Consider the following 17,774-nt stretch of genomic DNA (forward strand, 5'->3'; position numbering starts at 1 on the left):
AAAAATGGAAATAAGGGGAATCTGTATTTGGTCCTAGACTAAGAGTAGATAAATATTGGATGTGAAGGAGAATATAAATGGAAACATAGTTTTTATCATACGTGTATGTTTGCTGAAACATACGTTTGCAGACGCATACTTTCACACGCGTATGATATGTATAAACTGGTTAGGTAAAAAACTGGTTTACATAACCAGTAAAAAACTTTTAGCACTTAATTCTCACTGGTATACATCGTGGTTAAGTGTTCACATGTATTGGTCAAGTGTTCACATGTACTGTTTGTCATGTCAGATAGGTAAAAAACATATCGGTTTGAAAGGAAAAATACTGGTTTACATATCCAGTAAATTTTTTTAACACTTGTTTCTCACTGGTATACATCATGATTAAGTGCTCACATGTACTGGTTAGGTAAGGAACATATCGGTTTTAAATGAAAAGACTGGTTTACATCAGCAGTAAGAACATTTGAACTGGTTGACACTTATATACCACTGGTACGTACCAAGGACATGTGTTCATTTTTTTTAACACTTATTTCTCACTGGTATACATCGTGGTTAAGTGCTCACATGTACTGGTTAGGTGAATAACATACCGGTTTTAAATGAAAAGACTAGTTTACATCAGCAGTAAGAACATTTGAACTGGTTGACACTTATATACCACTGGTACATACCAAGGACATGTGTTCATTTTTTTTAACACTTATTTCTCACTGGTATACATCGTGGTTAAGTGCTCACATGTACTGGTTAGGTAAATAACATACCAGTTTTAAATGAAAAGATTGGTTTACATCAGCAGTAAGAACATTTGAACTGGTTGACACTTATATACCACTGGTACGTACCAAGGACATGTGTTCATTTTTTTTTACACTTATTTTTCACTGGTATACATCATGGTTAAGTGCTCACATGTACTAGTTAGGTAAATAACATACTGATTTTAAATGAAAAGACTGGTTTACATTAGCAGTAAGAACATTTGAACTGGTTGACACTTATATACCATTGGTACATACCGAGGACATGTGTTCATTTTTTTAACACTTATTTCTCACTGGTATACATCGTGGTTAAGTGCTCACATGTACTGGCTAGGTAAATAACATACCGGTTTTAAATGAAAAGACTGGTTTACATCAGCAGTAAGAACATTTGAACTGGTTGACACTTATATACCACTGGTACGTACCAAGGGCATGTGTTCATTTTTTTTAACACTTATTTCTCACTGGTATACATAGTGGTTAAGTGCTCACATGTACTGGTTAGGTAAATAACATACCGGTTTTAAATGAAAAGACTGGTTTACATCAGCAGTAAGAACATTTGAACTGGTTGACACTTATATACCAGTGGTACGTACCAAGCACATGTGTTCATATGTACTGGTTTGCCTAACCAATTAAGTGAAAAAACATACTGGTTTGAAATAAAAATACCGGTTTATAGTAATGTAACAGTTTTCTTCAAAGATAATAAAAACCTGCAGTTTTCTTCAATGTTCTTTAACCATATATGTCTTTCATTGTAGGTGGAGCTCTTTCTCAACTTCAAAGAACAATACCCTGAAATTGTAATAAGGCAGCGTGCGTTTGAGTATATGAAGCCATATTTTGTGCGGAAATTGAGAGACCGATATACTTGTTGCTGCATTTCACATGTTCAAATATCCTTCCTAAAGGATACCATAAATCACATGCGAAGTTCTGTATTCGGTCTGCATGGAAAAGCTTGCCAATGTCATTGCAACATATGCAAAGACAATGGTGGATGCAAGGCACCAAAAAACCCTATCAAGAGTGTAACAGCCTTATTGGACTCTATATTGTGTCCAAAATCAGATACGTCCACCTTCCATGCCCTTGCCTGCTTGAGTGGTCAATGTAAAAGGTGTGGCCCGGATAAGTTAGATTTTTGTGCTGCAGAGGCTGCATTAATTTATTGCTAAAAAGATTGTGGTGAATATTTTTGAGGACCTAGAAGTAGGAAGCGCGCGTGACGGTCAGAAGAAGAAAAGGAAAGTCTTGTCGCATAAGGAAATATCATGCCAGGATCTCTCAGTCATGTTCAAAGACCATCTTAAGAAATATATAATGCATAATTTTGTGTATAGATGGCAAGCAGAACAATATAAGGAATGTATACAAAGCTTTCCAGAAGATGTTGTTGTGTCAGTTGTTGACTTTGCTGAAAATTATAGTTTCAAAGAACAAAATGAGATTCAATCCATGCGCTGGTATTCAAATTAAGTAACTCTTTTTGTGCACATAACATATTTCCGAATTGCAAGTAACGACATCACCCTAGATCAGTATTATTTCTTTTGTATTAAGCCTTCAATAATTTTTGATTTTTATATTATACAGGTGACATCCACAAGACAATTCACTTCTTCATTTCAGATGACAAGCAACATGACACACATTTTGTTCAACACTGTTTTCTGAAACATGCGGAATGGCTAAAGCAATTTGGTCTAAACATAAAGCGTCATTGGGTATGGTCTGATGGAGCAGCTTCACAATTCAAAGCAAGAAGACCATTCTATTTCCTTGTCAAGTATACCATGTTCTAACAAACATTATCTTAAGGTGGTTTTAATATAGAGACCTATAATATTGGCATTAAAGTTGTAATAAAATGCTTGTCTAACATCAGTAATATTATAATACGTGTTTTTTTTGTTAATTTTATCGTGCCAAGAGTATATTAATCTTCTTCTATCCATTGAATAAAATGCAGATACGGTGTTTTTACAGGATGGAAAATGTCTTGGAACTTTTTTGGATCCGGCCATGGTAAGGGAGAACACGACGGTGCGGGAGCAGTGATAAAAAGGTCTTTAACTCAATACCAATTGCAGCCAAACTGCCCAAAGATAGACTATGCTGCAGATGTTGTGGCATTTTTGAGACGGGCCTTGTCAGATAGTGCTACAGCCACCTATGCATCCCAGGCCCGTTATGTAAGCAGGATTTTTTGGGTGATTGAATTGGGGGATGTCGAAAGGGGAAAATATTGGGATGTGAAGGCTGTAAAAAATACCCGCTCAATGCACTCTACTTCTGCATATTCAGAGCATGATACAACTGCTTTGAGAACACGTTCACTGTCTTGTTTCTGTAGTGCGCCATGTAAACAAGAAAAGTGGAGGAGATGTGTGAGCAAGTCACACGTTCCTTTCTGGACATACCTTATTTTGGAGCCTACAGAAGAAGGGGAAGACGATGACGATGAAATAAATGAGGATGCTACATATGAAGGACACTATGACACCCTCAGTCAAGCTCTTATTGTTGGTGATAATTTTGTTATTCTCGCACCAAATGACAATGAAGAAAAAGTGGATTTCTATATAGTGAAATGCACTGCAGCTATTCAGGAGTTTCATTCAGACGCTGAAGATGACTGGGGCAATATCATTGGGCGAGGATCCTATGCTATCAAAGAGTTTTACTATTGTATGATAAATGAGCAGACCTACGAGCTTTTGGACAAAAAGCCGGAGGTGTTCATATATTCACATCTTGTTCGGGCAATCAAAATCCCCATGATACCCCATCCTAGCAACTCAAAACTATATACAATATCACTTGATGTCAGTGAGTCTATCTACAATAGTATGCCTTTTGAGCTGTAACCATCTTCAGAAATACATAATGCATAATTTTGTGTATATCTGCCTTTAACTGTAAATTGAACTGTGTTTGAAACCAGTCACTTCTCAGTATCATACCGGTATCATACCAGTATGATACCGGTATCATACCAGTCATTTCTCACTATCATACCGATATCATACATTCCCTCTCTCTCCCTCTCTCTCTCTCTCTCTCTCTCTCTCTCTCTCTCTCTCTCTCTCTAGTGGTAGATCACTTCAAGTACCTTGGCCTTGAGGTTCCATCCAATCATAAATGGAAGGATTGTGCAATGCGTCGCTTGGAAGCCGGAAAGAGGGCTTATTATGCATTTGAGAACATGTGCAATGCTGGAGAGATCAAGTGTTGGGCTCTCAAAAAGTACCTCTTTGACACATTGGTGACACCAGTGCTTCTTTATGGAGTGGAGGTGTGGGGTGTAAGCATCGGGAATTCTGCTTGGAAAGAGTTTGAGAATGTCCAAAATTGTTTTCTCACCAACTTTCTCCAAGTCAAGACACAAACACCCTACATGCTCTTACTTATTGAGTCTGGATCGCTTCCCATTGAGGTCTTGGGCATGCAGAGGGTTGTGGAGTACATGCGTAAGACACAACGTAGCCCTTTGCATCGACTTCCTAGAATCGCATATGAAGAAGGTCAAAAGGTTCAAAAGACATGCAAGAGCAAAATACTAAGTTCAGGGTGGATGCTTGACATCAAGAAATGGTTTGGAAGATGGGATGCATGTCACTTGGTCAAGGATGCGTCGATCGACTCCCAAGTTAATGAGGCCTTCTTACAATGCCAATGTATCACGGCTTGGGAGAAATCCGGAGGTTCTCGCTTCAGCCATTACACCACACACGTTGCCCCAAACTACAAATCTCTCTTCTTCTCCGAACGAGGTAACCGAACCCATCCCTACATCCTTGAGCCCATCTCGTTGAGTGCGATCCGCACCATTCCCTCCATTCGTCTTAGCTCCCATTCTCTACGCTACGAGACAGGACGTTGGGGCACTGGAGAGGAGTGTCATCGACTTTGCACCTTATGCCCTCGTCAAGTGCGAGAGAGTGAGTACCACACACTACTTGAGTGCTCAGATTTTGACCACATTAGGTCCTCTTTTCCCCATATATTCAGCCATGAGCTCTCCCTACATACCTTCCTCTCCCAACCACGATGTGGACTCTCTATTGCGACACTCATTTCAGCCATTTTTGAGCATCGAGAGTCACTTATGACCTCCACTCACACCACGTGACATGTTCATTTGGTCCCATAGGTCATATTTGACCTCCGAGGACGATAATAGAACTCTCTCTCTCTCTCTCTCTCTCTCTCTCTCTCTCTCTCTCTCTCTCTCTCTCTCTCTCTCTCTCTCTCTCTCTCTCTCTCTCTATGTCACTTCTCAGTATCATACCGGTATCATACCAGTCACTTCTCAGTATGAGACTCTCTCTCTCTCTCTCTCTCTCTCTCTCTCTCTCTCTCTCTCTCTCTCTCTCTCTCCTCTTTTATTTGCAAGATACTTCAAATATAGAATACAACGTATATCCGTGCAACTTGCTTGTAAATGTATTATACATGAATTCTGTTACACTGATTGACAAGAAGGCTGAGTGATTCTCCATTTACATCCATCGACAAAAGTCGCCACTTCACAGACTTTATGAAACTTTTTTTAATTAAAAAATTTTGTTCCTTTCTTCTTGAAAAAGTCAATCCGCCATTTCCAATAAAAACGACGCACATAGGTGTCGTCAGGTTGTCCGTCTACACAAATTACAGTCCTCTTTGTATACTCAATTATGTCCTTAGAGTACAACCAGTGTGCCAGCCAGTTTATGACAGTGGTTGACAGAAAACAGGAGCGCACTTCTTTAGACTGCTTTTCTAGCTTGGGAAAAACAAGAAATGACCCCAATGGATTAAACATTAGCTTATATCCAGAATCATCAAAGATAAGTGTGTCAGGTGGTAGGTCAGGATTTGAGATTCTTGTGGAACATCGGTTTATCTGTCGCGCCCAATTTAAAAGGGGCCCTTGTGCACTGCGCCGCCTGACTTACCACTCTATTGAATCTTTTGTGGTGGTTAGGGAACACCGTCGCTAGCGTGCGTTTGAGCTTCTCAAAGTCGCAGCAGCTCCATATTCACACTTCGAACCATCTGAAACAAAAATTCAGAAACACTTTTGCGTCGGGCCTTACCCAAAACTGTGTATCCCCTTCAACAACATACCGCATTTCTGGCCAGTAGGGCAATTCTTCACCATATTTTCAATCAAATTTCTTGAGCAGTAATCCATTAAGGTGCAAAATGAGAACCTTACGCTGGACGCTCAACGGAGGTGGTGGCCTTGGCCATATCCGTAGGATTCTTTTAATTTGTTTATACCATAGAGGAAACACGAGCACTGTAGGAGACAACAGGCAATTCCATATTGCACGAATGTCAGCCCTGCCATTCTGCTTGTCAGCCCTGAACTTATCTGCAAGGCGCATTCTTCAACTGAAAACATATCTGCAGATGCAAAATTACACAAGACTTAAATTTAAATATGCAATTAGGACATATCTACAGATTGAAATCATACAATAAAAATACACAATGTTCAAAAATTAGACACAAGATGAAAGAGACGTCGAATGGGAAAGAAAGTTATATTAATTTTAGAAGTGGTTACATAAAAAGAAACATAGAGGGGACAAACTATAATCTTTTGCAGGCTCTGGGTTTAGGGTCAGAATTTGTGCCGATATTCTGCATCTCCTTAGTGTCTTCTATGTCCATCTCCTCTTCTGGCTGCCCCTGGGTCTCTTCCTCTTCCTTGCTTTTTTGCTCCATTTCAAGCTTCTCATCTTCAGTCTTCTCGATTTTTTTTCTTTTTGCCTTTCTTATATGTTGAGCAAGGGTCTCCTTGGGACTTCCCTCCAGCCTGACATCTACACGACCATCAGCTTTAGAAAGTTGTGCAGCAAAAGATCACTTATTAGAGCCTTAGTCAATGAAAAAACTTACTCTTGCCACGTTGGCCTCGTTTTCTCGGGGTCTTTAATCTTGTCACCCGCACGCCAGTGTCTAGCAACACATCGTCTTTCTCATTCTGGGTTTTCCCTTCAGCACCAGTCGTACTCTGTTCCTTTACCTCAAAGTTTTGTTCTTCTTTTGTTATTTCCGAAACAGGTTTCTCAGCATTACCAGGGACACTTTCATCAAGCAAAACCTCCACAGGTGTCTTGTATGCAGGCATCACTGCATCGTTCCCTGTGTCTTTACCGGTTGTAGTTCTGAAGTAGCTTGACTCTGAAAAAACATCAGAGAAGACAAAAATCAACCACCTGATTACCCATTTGAAACAAATTTCTCACCTGTTTTTGGGCATGGTTCAACTGGCTACTTCTTTAGAAGGGATTGGTCTTCTGCAAAAATAACTCCAGGGCAATCCTTAAGCATGCACTTTCCTTTCTCAGCCAAGTGAGCATAGGAGAATGCATGGTATGCATGTGAACAAGGCAATAGAACAACATGGCTTGAGCGATTGTGATCATGAATTTTTACACCACAAGCATTGCACACATCAATGAGAACAACACTATGTCCAGGAGCTGAAACTCGTGCAGGCAAGACTATGGTTTCAGGTAGCATTGGTTGAATAATCATGTCTGTCACAAACGTGACACAGAGACCAAAGGTTTCCTCACGCTCCAAGCATTTGGATAATTCTTCCTGTAGGCAAGAGACCTCTGTTATCAGACAATGTCAAAGAGGTATAAAATCGGTATGAATGCTTGAAGATCGGTATAATGATGTTATCATACTGGTATTATTACATCCTGCCGGTATGATGTTATTATACTGGATAGTATAACATCATACCAGTAGGATAACATCCGGTAACATCATACCGGTAGGATAACATTATACCGGAAGCATAACATCAAACCGGTTGGATTTTATCATACAGGTCCGATCTAACCATACCGGTTGGATGTAACCATACCGGTAGGATGTTATCATACCGGTAGGATTATATCCTATTGGTAAGATGTAATCATACCGGTAGGATATAATCATACCGGTAGGATGTTATCATACCAGTAGGGTATAATCCTACCGGTATGATAACATTCTACCGGTATTGTCATCTACCCTTACCGAATATGATATAATCCTACCGGTATGAAAAATCATACCGTATGGTACTTTGCAGGTATTATACTACAATCAGATGGAGCTAAAAGCATACATGTGCCTGCTGTAGGGTGGCTTATGCTTGGTCAAAATTTTCTTGGAGGCTGTCAAGCAAGCCTGTTGTTGGTACATTGGCATCGTTAGGAAAGTGTATTCTGATGGTGTCAAGGGCACCCTCGCAACGGTGCACATCAGCAACAGATTTGACCACAGAATCCTTAGCCTTCTGACACTCGGTTGATACATTGTCATGAGATTTTCTAACCTCAACAAGAAGTTCTTGCAAGGAAGTGGATACTTCAACACTAAACGCAGACTGAGTAGTCGCAATTGAAGCCCACTTCCGGCTGGTGTACTTCCGGATGGGGTATTTACTAAAAAGATGGCAGAGCCACTTGGAGTTCATGTGGATACTTGGGAAGCCTCTAACTTCCATTGTTCTCTTTTCCTATCTAAGTGACTTTCATTGGTCACATTCTTCACCACCTCAGATGCAAACTCAGCCCACTTTATCGGAACTGTGCATACGAAATAAACATATCCACGTGCAAACTTGACTCCCAGCAGATAGTTTGGTGGTTTGGATTGGTACACCTGCTTGTAGAGTAGGTAGAGTGCCTTGTAGTGATCCGGCCTTGCTATTTTTATCGGCACTTTTTTCTCCTTCACTAGAAGACACGTGAAAACTTTCATCCAGTCGGATATGGGCACATCTGCATCTGTCAACTCCCTAACATCTTTCCCCTCAAGACTTAACCCATATTCCCTGTGAAAATCCTCCTTTGTCGTGCAGAATGCCTTTAATGGCACCTCCACATCCTTGGGGTGAACAAAGCGGCTGATTTTGGGAGGAGGCTGTAACTTCTGTCTCTGAAAGGAATAAATCCATATTCATTACTCAATGTATCCACACCTCAATACTCTACTACATACAGGTCCGCTGTACACAACACAGAGAGAGACAGAGAGAGGTGACATACCTTCGTGGGAGAATGTCGGGTCTTTGTGGGGGAGACCTGTCGGGCTGCATTCCTTGGGCTCTTTCTTAGGTTGTTATCCATAGCGAAGGATAAGAAGCGTGCACAAGGGGGCTGTAGAGTGAGCTGAGAAAGGTGTAGAAGGAGAAAGATGCAGAGATATGGAGAAGTACAGTCATGAAAACATTCGACTGAACATTCATCTGACGTGGGCTCCACACATATTTTTGAATCCTCCACACGATTTTTAAGATTTTGTATCCTCCACACGATTATTTAATTCAAACAATTCTTGTCCATAACACCAGTTTCATACCCCCTAAATTTTAAGCCTCCAAAAGCAACTTTCAACCGGTTAAAACCGGGCCACCTATTCATGCATCCACCCCCTCATTACCATGCTCTCTTCAACCTGTCTGACTCATTATCGGGCTCTCATTCATTGGAGACATTAGCCTTTTTCTACATTGTATTTTCTCAAGGCTCTCTACTTGGCATTATGATCACTATGGCCTCATATCCTAGGATTATCACCAACACTTTTATGGTGTTTCAGTTCTTTGTAATTTTTGTAGTTTGGCTTAGAAGTGTATTTGTTGAGGATAAGCCTCACTTTAGCTACTTTATGTGTATGCTCCCATGTAGGCACTAAACATGTATGCCCATATCATATATATATATATATATATATATATATGGAAATCCATAGCCTTCAAAGATGCCCTATGATGTAATCTAGTAGCTCACAAGATGTTGTCTCTTCAAGCCTACTCATCAATGCCCTTTGCACATAAAAAATATAGTGTGTGCTTTTTAATAATCCATGTAAATACTCTTTGCACTCATATTCCCCTACTATGGTGACTGACACTCTCTCTCTCTCTCTCTCTCTCTCTCTCTCTCTCTCTCTCTCTAAATCTCTCAACATGGAGCATCGCCACTTCTCCACCCCACCCCCCCCCCCCCCCTTAAATTGCAATACCCTCATCAATAATTTGTTGAGGGAGTCGGCTAGTTAAGATTAGATGGCACCTTTTAACCATGTGGAATGTTTTGAAAAAGGGTTAATAATATGAAGCATTACCTTTAAATGGGTGTTATCTCCTCTGTGATAGGAGAAAATCATCTCCATGTATCATGGGAGTATAAGGTTGTCTCTACTATATGGAGATAATTTTGAAAATTATACATGCTACAAGCCTTTTGGATGTGATAGGTTGAAGGTAAGATCGTCTTAGATTTCAAAGAGGGACTTGTGCCTTTCATAAGGTAACTAGGGTATGCCTTATGCAGATATCATGAAGATACACATGGCAACACCTCGAAAAAATATGTCCTTAGAAGAGATATTTTTATTGTTTATTTTGTATAACTTTAAAAGGTGGCTCATGGAAAATTTGAAGAAGAATTACTACTTTATGTTATCTCACTACATTGACCAAAATAGGTCATTTGCATTGCAATTATAGAAGGTCATGTTGAAAAAAAAAATATGCACGGCCATACCAAGAACGCTCCATGTATACTAAGTTTTTGGTGTTGGGAAGGGGGGAAGAGAGAGAGAGAGACAGAGAGAGAGACCTTGAAGCTCTACGACATATGGAATTTATGAACTCTAAGTAGTGCTCTTTAAAAACTAGGCTATTTAACACCACCTATAAATTATAAAGTTAACCTCTAGATTTTAACTTGAGTCGTAAAAAATGAGGATGGAGAACCCACTATAAAAAATAATCAAAAATATTGAGTTTATCTCTATAATTTTCAATGCGAGTGCTTTTCAAGGATTGAGAGAAAAACGGTTGCAAGGAGTGATGCAATTGCTAGGTATAGTTAGCAGCTATGGTTAGTCTTTGGTAAGCAGGGAGGTAGGTGCTACATGTAAGAATTTGCATAATCTTTAATTTTTTTTAAGTGCTCAGTTGAGCTTGAATTGCTTAAAAACCAGAACGTTACAAAGAGCCATGGCATATCCTTTGCGCAGGGTTAACCAAGAAAGAATACATCAGAGGTGATCCGACCATCCTTATATCTTTACCTTATTACAATTTAATCTCTACAAGCACGCTTCTAAAACAACATTAGAGTCCAAGGGCTCGCACTTTCCTTGAAAGAGTAACTCATAGTTCTTAAGAAGCAAATGAAGTTTTTGGCGACAATTTTTAATGTAGCAAGCTATGATTTAATCCTTGCCATTGAAAGGGAGAAAGGTTCACACGACACCGCAACAGTATGATGACATTATGTAACTAAGTTGACGTTAGGTACACAATGGAAAGCAAGGTGAGAGTCACAATGGCCTACATAACAGGATGAGAACATAAGAAGTGTGTAGCCCGCTCTTTAATGTCCCTTTTTCATATATAGGAAACCAAAACTCTACTTTCTCTAAGAGTGGCCTATAGTATACATTAGACAATGCCTAGTTTATGGCCCTCTTAAAACTAAAAGGGAGAAAAAAAGGTTTTCCATCATTTATTTGCCATGTGGTAATGATTGACAAGCGTTATCCAACGATCCACAATTTCTCCCAAGAATTCCATGCTTTACTAAGGCCTTGTGCATGGAGAAAAACAAGGTGAAACCTCTTGTGAAATTGAAATTGGAAAAGGCCACTAACGTTTTTAACAAGGCGCGAGGGGCCATTAATTATTTGCAAAGAGCATGAATTATTGGGACCTTTTGCAAGCTAGAAAGCACAAGAAGATAGTCTAAGGCTTAAATTTGTATGGCAAGGATCGCTCGTGGTGTGCGAAATTATACGCTTGGATTAAAAGAGCCATATACATAAGCATCTTAAAAGTGATCAAGTAGGTGTTGGGCGATGATCACTGATGAGAGGAATCGAAGCCCAAAAAGGGATAGGCTAGTATACAATGGGGGCAGCAAAAAAAAATTAGGGTTTGAGGCTGTGGGTTTAGAAGCGGAAGAGAGACGTGGCAGGTGGCGAGAAAATGGAGAGGCCAGGGGAGAGGACGGCTTGTGGGTCCCACTTGGATTTGAGGTGGCGGAAGTGATTCCATTTGCAGCCAAAGTGATCCTGCCAATCAGCTTGGCGGTTGAAGTGGGGGAGGTAGTACTTGACGTGGATGTTGGCGGCCCTGGCCAGGCGCACGATCTCCTCGTTCTCTTCAACGAGTCTCTCCGCCGTCGGGCCTCGCGGGCTGGCCAGGCTGAAGCGCAGCAACGCCACCAGGTAAAACACTTCCTCCTCCGGAATCACTGCACTCGTCCTGTGATCCCACCTGCACACGCACAAATGTCCATCAATCTCTCAATCTCTCTCTCTCTCTCTCTCTCTCTCTCTCCAGCCTGTAGACATGCAGAAATGCAATTCTCTTCTATGGTCTCATATTACACATGGAGTCTTTTTAGAGCCCGTTGCAACATTGGTTAGTGGGAGCAAGAGGGGTGAAGCATTGCATAGAGTAGCACCCATAGTACTAGATGAAAAGGGTTGGAGTTTTTATTTTCAAGGAGACCATGAGAGATATTTAATTAGAGAGGACAAGCCTACATTTAAGGAGAGCTTTTCACTACCTAGAAGATAGCTTATTCCACTCCTTTTTCAAAATGTTTGAGGCCCTCCACATTGCTCGTTTGGGGGGCACTTTCCTTTTCAAACCTGTGGGAGAACATTTTCACATGGTGCGTTTGGCAAAATTTTCCGAATCCATCGCCTCCGCGTTCCTTTGGCAAACTATTGCTAAAACAACAAAAGTTTGCGAAACTAAGCCTCAAAACCTGCAGCCGCCTCTCACAAACCTACAACCACCTGCAGCAACCGGTGAACCAACCCCAGAAATGGCAAAGCATGCGCTCAACTGCGTTGTGTATTGTTGCAAACGCAAAGCGGGTGAAAGCGATGATTTTTTTACGCTCGACAATCGAGCACCTTTTGCTTCATTTGCAAGGCGCTTTGGAACGCGTCGCATGGAAGCACTCTTAGTGGGGTGTGTGAATGTCTTCTACATTTGTGAAGAAAGACATGGATATGTATTTATTTAGTAAACACTAACCCTACTAACCCATGGTGTGATGCTTGTTGTCAGAGAGAAAAACATGGATATGTATTTATTTAGTAAACACTAACCCTACTAATTACACAGGGACTGATGCTTGTTGCAGATGAAAACACCATCAAGAAGTATGCTATTTGTTGTGATGTATTATATGACATTTTTAACTTTGCACTATAAAATTAAAACCTCATATATTGTCACGTAGCCCTCAAGGTTTTTTATATGTACATTTTTCCAATTCTTTAAGTAAAATAAATTTCCAAGCTTACAAATGTGTCATTTGAAACCTTAATGAGGCTGCTAGGAGCAACAGGCAAAGGAAAGATCTCCCCTCCTAATTTTATCAAAATAGTTAAAAAAAATTCAAAGAAAATCGTCTCAAATATTCTAAATCCTCTTGCTGAAAACGCATAGAAAGAAGTTTTGTGTAGATAAGATCATCAATTTTTCCAAACTTTGCTCACTTGACTACATGAAAACAAACCGATTGTAGAGAAAAGTTGGGATAGAAAATAAAACTTTGCTAAATTGCAAATGACAAGCAATTGTTTTAAGCAATGACTAAAAAACATAGCGATGTAGACCATGAAGAGAAAGCCAAACTATTGTGCATTTTCACTAACTAGAATCCCAAACATTGGTTAAATTCAACCTTCTCTTACTTCAACCAACAAATCCTACAAATTTTGAAACAAAAACCGAACTAATTTTAAATGTGTTCTTTTTCTCATTGACTATATCAAACCACTATACTAGTGACCAAGAAAGTGCTTATTCAGCCAAACTCACCTACAAAGAAGAAGCACTCATGCAATAGATCAAGTAACCACATGAACATTGGGCATTGGTGCTTTTTGCCACTCACTAGAGCAGCAAACTTCTCTATCTATTGCATACGTTCTCTTCAAGCAGAGACTTGATGAACTCCCAACACTCTGTGAAGTATGAAAGCAATGTCCAAAAGAATGTATTGAAACAAAAAGGAGCTAGATATGTTGAGGTTAGGCATGATCAACATTTTAATATCATCTTTAGAAACCACGAAACTGGCTCCAATGGTGGTTTCTCTCATATTTCTTTCACAAGTACTTGCTATTATAGGTGATTCTGGGCTTGGGCTTGCCAAAACAAGCCCCAATGAAGATGGGATATAACTGCGAGATAGCAGCAAGCTCTAGGTCCCAATATTTTTGCTAGATTTAATTCTTCAAAAACCCTTTTCTTGTTCTATTTTAAAAGAAACGTACAATTAGAATGGAGCAAAGTGCTCCGTGACGACCCCTGTGACCGTCACCATGGTATGGTTATCCTCAAAAGTAATAAGTAATACCTATGCCTCATGTGACCACCACCTTACTCTAGTCATAGAATCAAACAAGTGGACATATCCAAAAGCTTGAAATGTAGATAGATAGTTCAATGAAGCATTAAAAAATGAAATGCTGACTCACTTGCTTCGGAGCATCGGATAGACAAGCATGGGCCCTCCCACACCTTTGCTGACCAGCTTGGAGTGTTTGAAGATAAGGGTATCGAAGGCCACAATTTGGCTTCTGGGCACGAAAAGGCACACCCAGGGGTGCGGAGCATCCCAGAGGCCCGCATTCCGCAGATGGGGCTCTCCCGTGTGAACGCGATCTAAGAAATCCCGGTAGCTTACGTCAACCTGGAAGTGCAGGCCCTCCACAAATCGCAGGGCTCGTAGGAGGCCAGAGATTTGCTGCCAAAAGCAAAAGCAAAAGCGCGCCGCTGACGTCAGCACGTTATCATGAGCTTATGACCAAATTTACGCATGATTGTGAGAAAGCAATGAGCAGTGACCAAAGAAGGAGCGAGCCAGGGATTTGTGAGGATTTGCAAGGCTCTCTCTCTGGCTGAAATAAGAGCTTTACGTGAACGTTAGGTGATTCGGTGGGTCTGTGTCGCTATGTGCACCTTACGTTACTTGTGAAGAATGTGTGTGCGTGCGTGTGTGTGTGTGTGTGTGTGTGTGTGTGTGTGTGTGTGAGAGAGAGAGAGAGAGAGAGAGAGTGAGGTGCTCATCACGTGTGTGTACTCGTACTTGTTGGTACATGTGTGAGCTCGTACCTGCCCAAGCGTAGACGTGTCGCACGCATTGTAATACTTTGCAACCTCCAAGCAGTAGAGCATTGGCCCTGCATTCGCAGGAAGCAAGCGATGGTTGAAAAATGCTCCCTCTGGCAGCGGCACTTGTGGCCAGCCGGCTGCAGCATCGTTGTTGTTAGTCACTATAAACCCCTCCACGTAATCAAAAGCTGCGGGTCTGTTGCATATCAAACGCTCTTGATCTTGAGTGAACTCCTTGAAGTCGACATACACAAGACGTATCCATCTCACCTGTCATGTCGATGAGCAGGTCAATCAACTAGCTACTGCTGCCAGACATTCAACGTGTTTACCTACCTTTTGAGGTGCCGGCTCAAGCAAAATTCTGGCTTTCGTGATGATGCCAAACTGGCCTAGTCCTCCTAAAGAAGCATAAAATAGCTCCCCATTTGAGGTGGGCGAGCAGCTTTTGAGCTCACCGTTCACTACACATATATTGATCCGAGTTCATGTCACTGGTTAATTTGGGCAACCAATTACTCAATTACGCACGGAAGACGACAAAGATTACCTGTAATCACGTCCAATTTGGAAACGTTACTAATCTGGGGACCGTGCTTGAAAGTCTGCCCCCCAATGCCCGCATTCTGAAGAGTGCCGCCGACAGAAAGATGGAGGTAGTCGGGCCAAGTGCGAGGAGCCAGGGGCAGTCCCGGATGGCGTAGCGTGGCGTCAAGCACTTCTATCCACAAGCGCCCAGCGCCCACATCGGCGTAGAAGGAGCCGTCGGCCTCCTTTCCAACAGATATAGAAGCGGAGGAAGGGTCTTTAACGCTACGCATATCAATGACCACGCCATGCAGCGCCTGCGCCTGCCCGTTGATGGAGTGGCCGTTGCCTCTGGCCGCCACAGTTACATTAGGGACGCGGGAGAGAGCGCGCATGACTCTCGCTATGTCCTCTACTGTGGCTGGGGAGACCATGGCGCTTGGGCGGTGATGGTAAAGGCCGCCAAAGTCAGAGGCGGCCATCGCCACATTGTCGAAGCTAATATTGAGAGTTCTCGACTCGGCTCTCAGCGCTGTCTGAATGGCCGTACGTGCCTCAGCTTGCTCACCAGCTGCCTGCTGCTTCACACAGTTAGCGGCCCCAGCTACTACAGGCGCCGTCACCATTTCTGAGGGAAGGAGGATCGAACCCTCGTCCGTTCCTTCTCTCGTCCCCACTCAAGTTCGTATGCTTGATAGCCAATGACTAGGCCTGCGTTTTATTAATAATCTCCTAATCATTTAACTCTCAATCTCCCCCGAATCCCGCTTTAATTGTTTAGAAATAGAAATTACGGCAGCTGCTTGAGTCAATCTCTTGGATTTATCACTATAGTGCTTTTCTAGGGATGTGTCATGAGCTGATAGGTCCTTCTGTATCTGCACGCTAGCTCGCTTGCAGCCAAGCAGGCAGCCTATATGCAAACTTACTAGGTTAGGTAGCTGATGCTTTAATAGATATGCTAGGGGAGATTATGATTTTAGTGTACGAGACGCTCAACTGCCTTACTGCCACATGACATTAGAGTCTAGCTGCTAGCATACTACAATATATATGTGTAGAAGACATGAGCTAGACAGGAGTGCTCTGGAGGCTGGAGGGAAGGAAGTATGGTATGACGCAGTTGCCCTTACGGTTTATATAGGCTGCTGCTGGCCGTTAATACCTCCGAGGACGCACCTGGGGAAAGAAACATATACCCATGAAGCTGCACCCAGCTCTTGTGTACTGAAACGCGCTAATATTCATGAGAGAGGTTTCAAAACAGCCATCTCTGTGGGGAAGGAGAGTGATAGTGCGCTGCAGCTTCACCAGCAGAGTGAATTATTTTTAGAGAGAGAGATGGAGAGAGAGATTTTGACCAGAAACTCGCTGACTGCTTGCGCCGGTTATCACATCCCGCCTTCCCTGAGTCCCTTCTCCCCCAAACGCAATGTCTGTTATGCGCGCGCGTATCCACGTAGGTAGATTCCTAAACCCACCACAATTTGGTGCTCTCTCTAATAACACGCACACACGCATAGAGTCGAGCTTTTCCTTTACAACAGCAGCAAGCAACTAGCATTGATCTGGTTATCAGAGGAGAGCTATGATCTGAAAAGGGCGCAGATCATGAATATAATTGAAAGGGGGAAGGGGAAAATGTGCGGCTGAGTGGTGCACCATAACCAGGCATGAAGGAGTATATGATTGCAGACACTAATGATAGTGGCCGAGATGGAGAGGGAGAGAGACAGAGAGAATGAGAGAGAGGGAGTCTCTCTCACAGAGACACAGCGAGAGAGAGAGGAGGGGAGGGGGGCAGAGGGGGGTGGGCGGAGATGCGATAGGTTGGGATGTGATGGGCTGAACTTTGAACTTTGAAGGTGTGGATGGCACGTGATGATGAGGCCCGTGGCTGGGGAGGCCGTAGAGCTCTTGGCTTCCCTGATGGGATTTATGGAAATGACCAGCCGCTATGATCATCTACTACTACGGCTACTACTATCAAATCCCGTTTGCTCCCACCCTTATTGTTCCGCGTAGTCTTCTGTGCTGTCGTTCCAACCTCCAGCCTCCAGGCACCAACCAACACATAAAAAAGCTAAAACATATGGAACCCTCCATGTGGGATAAATAAGAAAACGTATAATTCCACACGTAACAGGTTCGTAGGCTTATTCACAGATCCAGCAACAGAGATCAATCACACGGAAACCCCCCCGCCCTTCCTCAAAGTAAAGTGGCGTATACAAAAGGTATATATATCATACACCTTTTACATTACGGCAAAATTCATAATTTTTGCCCGTAAACCACATCCTATC

The 17,774-nt window shown here is 42.0% G+C and overlaps 2 protein-coding genes across 2 annotated transcripts; one reads left to right on the plus strand and one right to left on the minus strand.

The window, feature by feature from the left end:
- The first annotated feature begins 2,522 nt into the window (after nucleotides 1-2,522).
- LOC147426772 (uncharacterized) lies at nucleotides 2,523-3,153 on the plus strand. The gene is made up of 4 exons (XM_086498239.1): nucleotides 2,523-2,574; nucleotides 2,758-2,813; nucleotides 2,879-2,980; nucleotides 3,142-3,153. Exons 1-4 carry the CDS (start codon nucleotides 2,523-2,525, stop codon nucleotides 3,151-3,153), a joined length of 222 nt encoding a protein of 73 aa, XP_086354365.1.
- An 8,371-nt stretch (nucleotides 3,154-11,524) lies between these two features.
- LOC147426773 (cytokinin dehydrogenase 11-like) lies at nucleotides 11,525-17,284 on the minus strand. Its single transcript, XM_086497977.1, has 5 exons — nucleotides 15,491-17,284; nucleotides 15,277-15,404; nucleotides 14,941-15,210; nucleotides 14,304-14,572; nucleotides 11,525-12,075 (listed from the first exon to the last, which is right to left on the minus strand). Exons 1-5 carry the CDS (start codon nucleotides 16,092-16,094, stop codon nucleotides 11,748-11,750), a joined length of 1,599 nt encoding a protein of 532 aa, XP_086354103.1. The 5' UTR covers nucleotides 16,095-17,284; the 3' UTR covers nucleotides 11,525-11,747.
- Nucleotides 17,285-17,774: the final 490 nt, after the last annotated feature.

Source organism: Adiantum capillus-veneris, chromosome 24 (assembly GCF_014529385.1).
Source record: "Adiantum capillus-veneris isolate H3 chromosome 24, ASM1452938v2, whole genome shotgun sequence".
In the NCBI taxonomy this organism is placed as follows: domain Eukaryota; kingdom Viridiplantae; phylum Streptophyta; class Polypodiopsida; order Polypodiales; family Pteridaceae; genus Adiantum; species Adiantum capillus-veneris.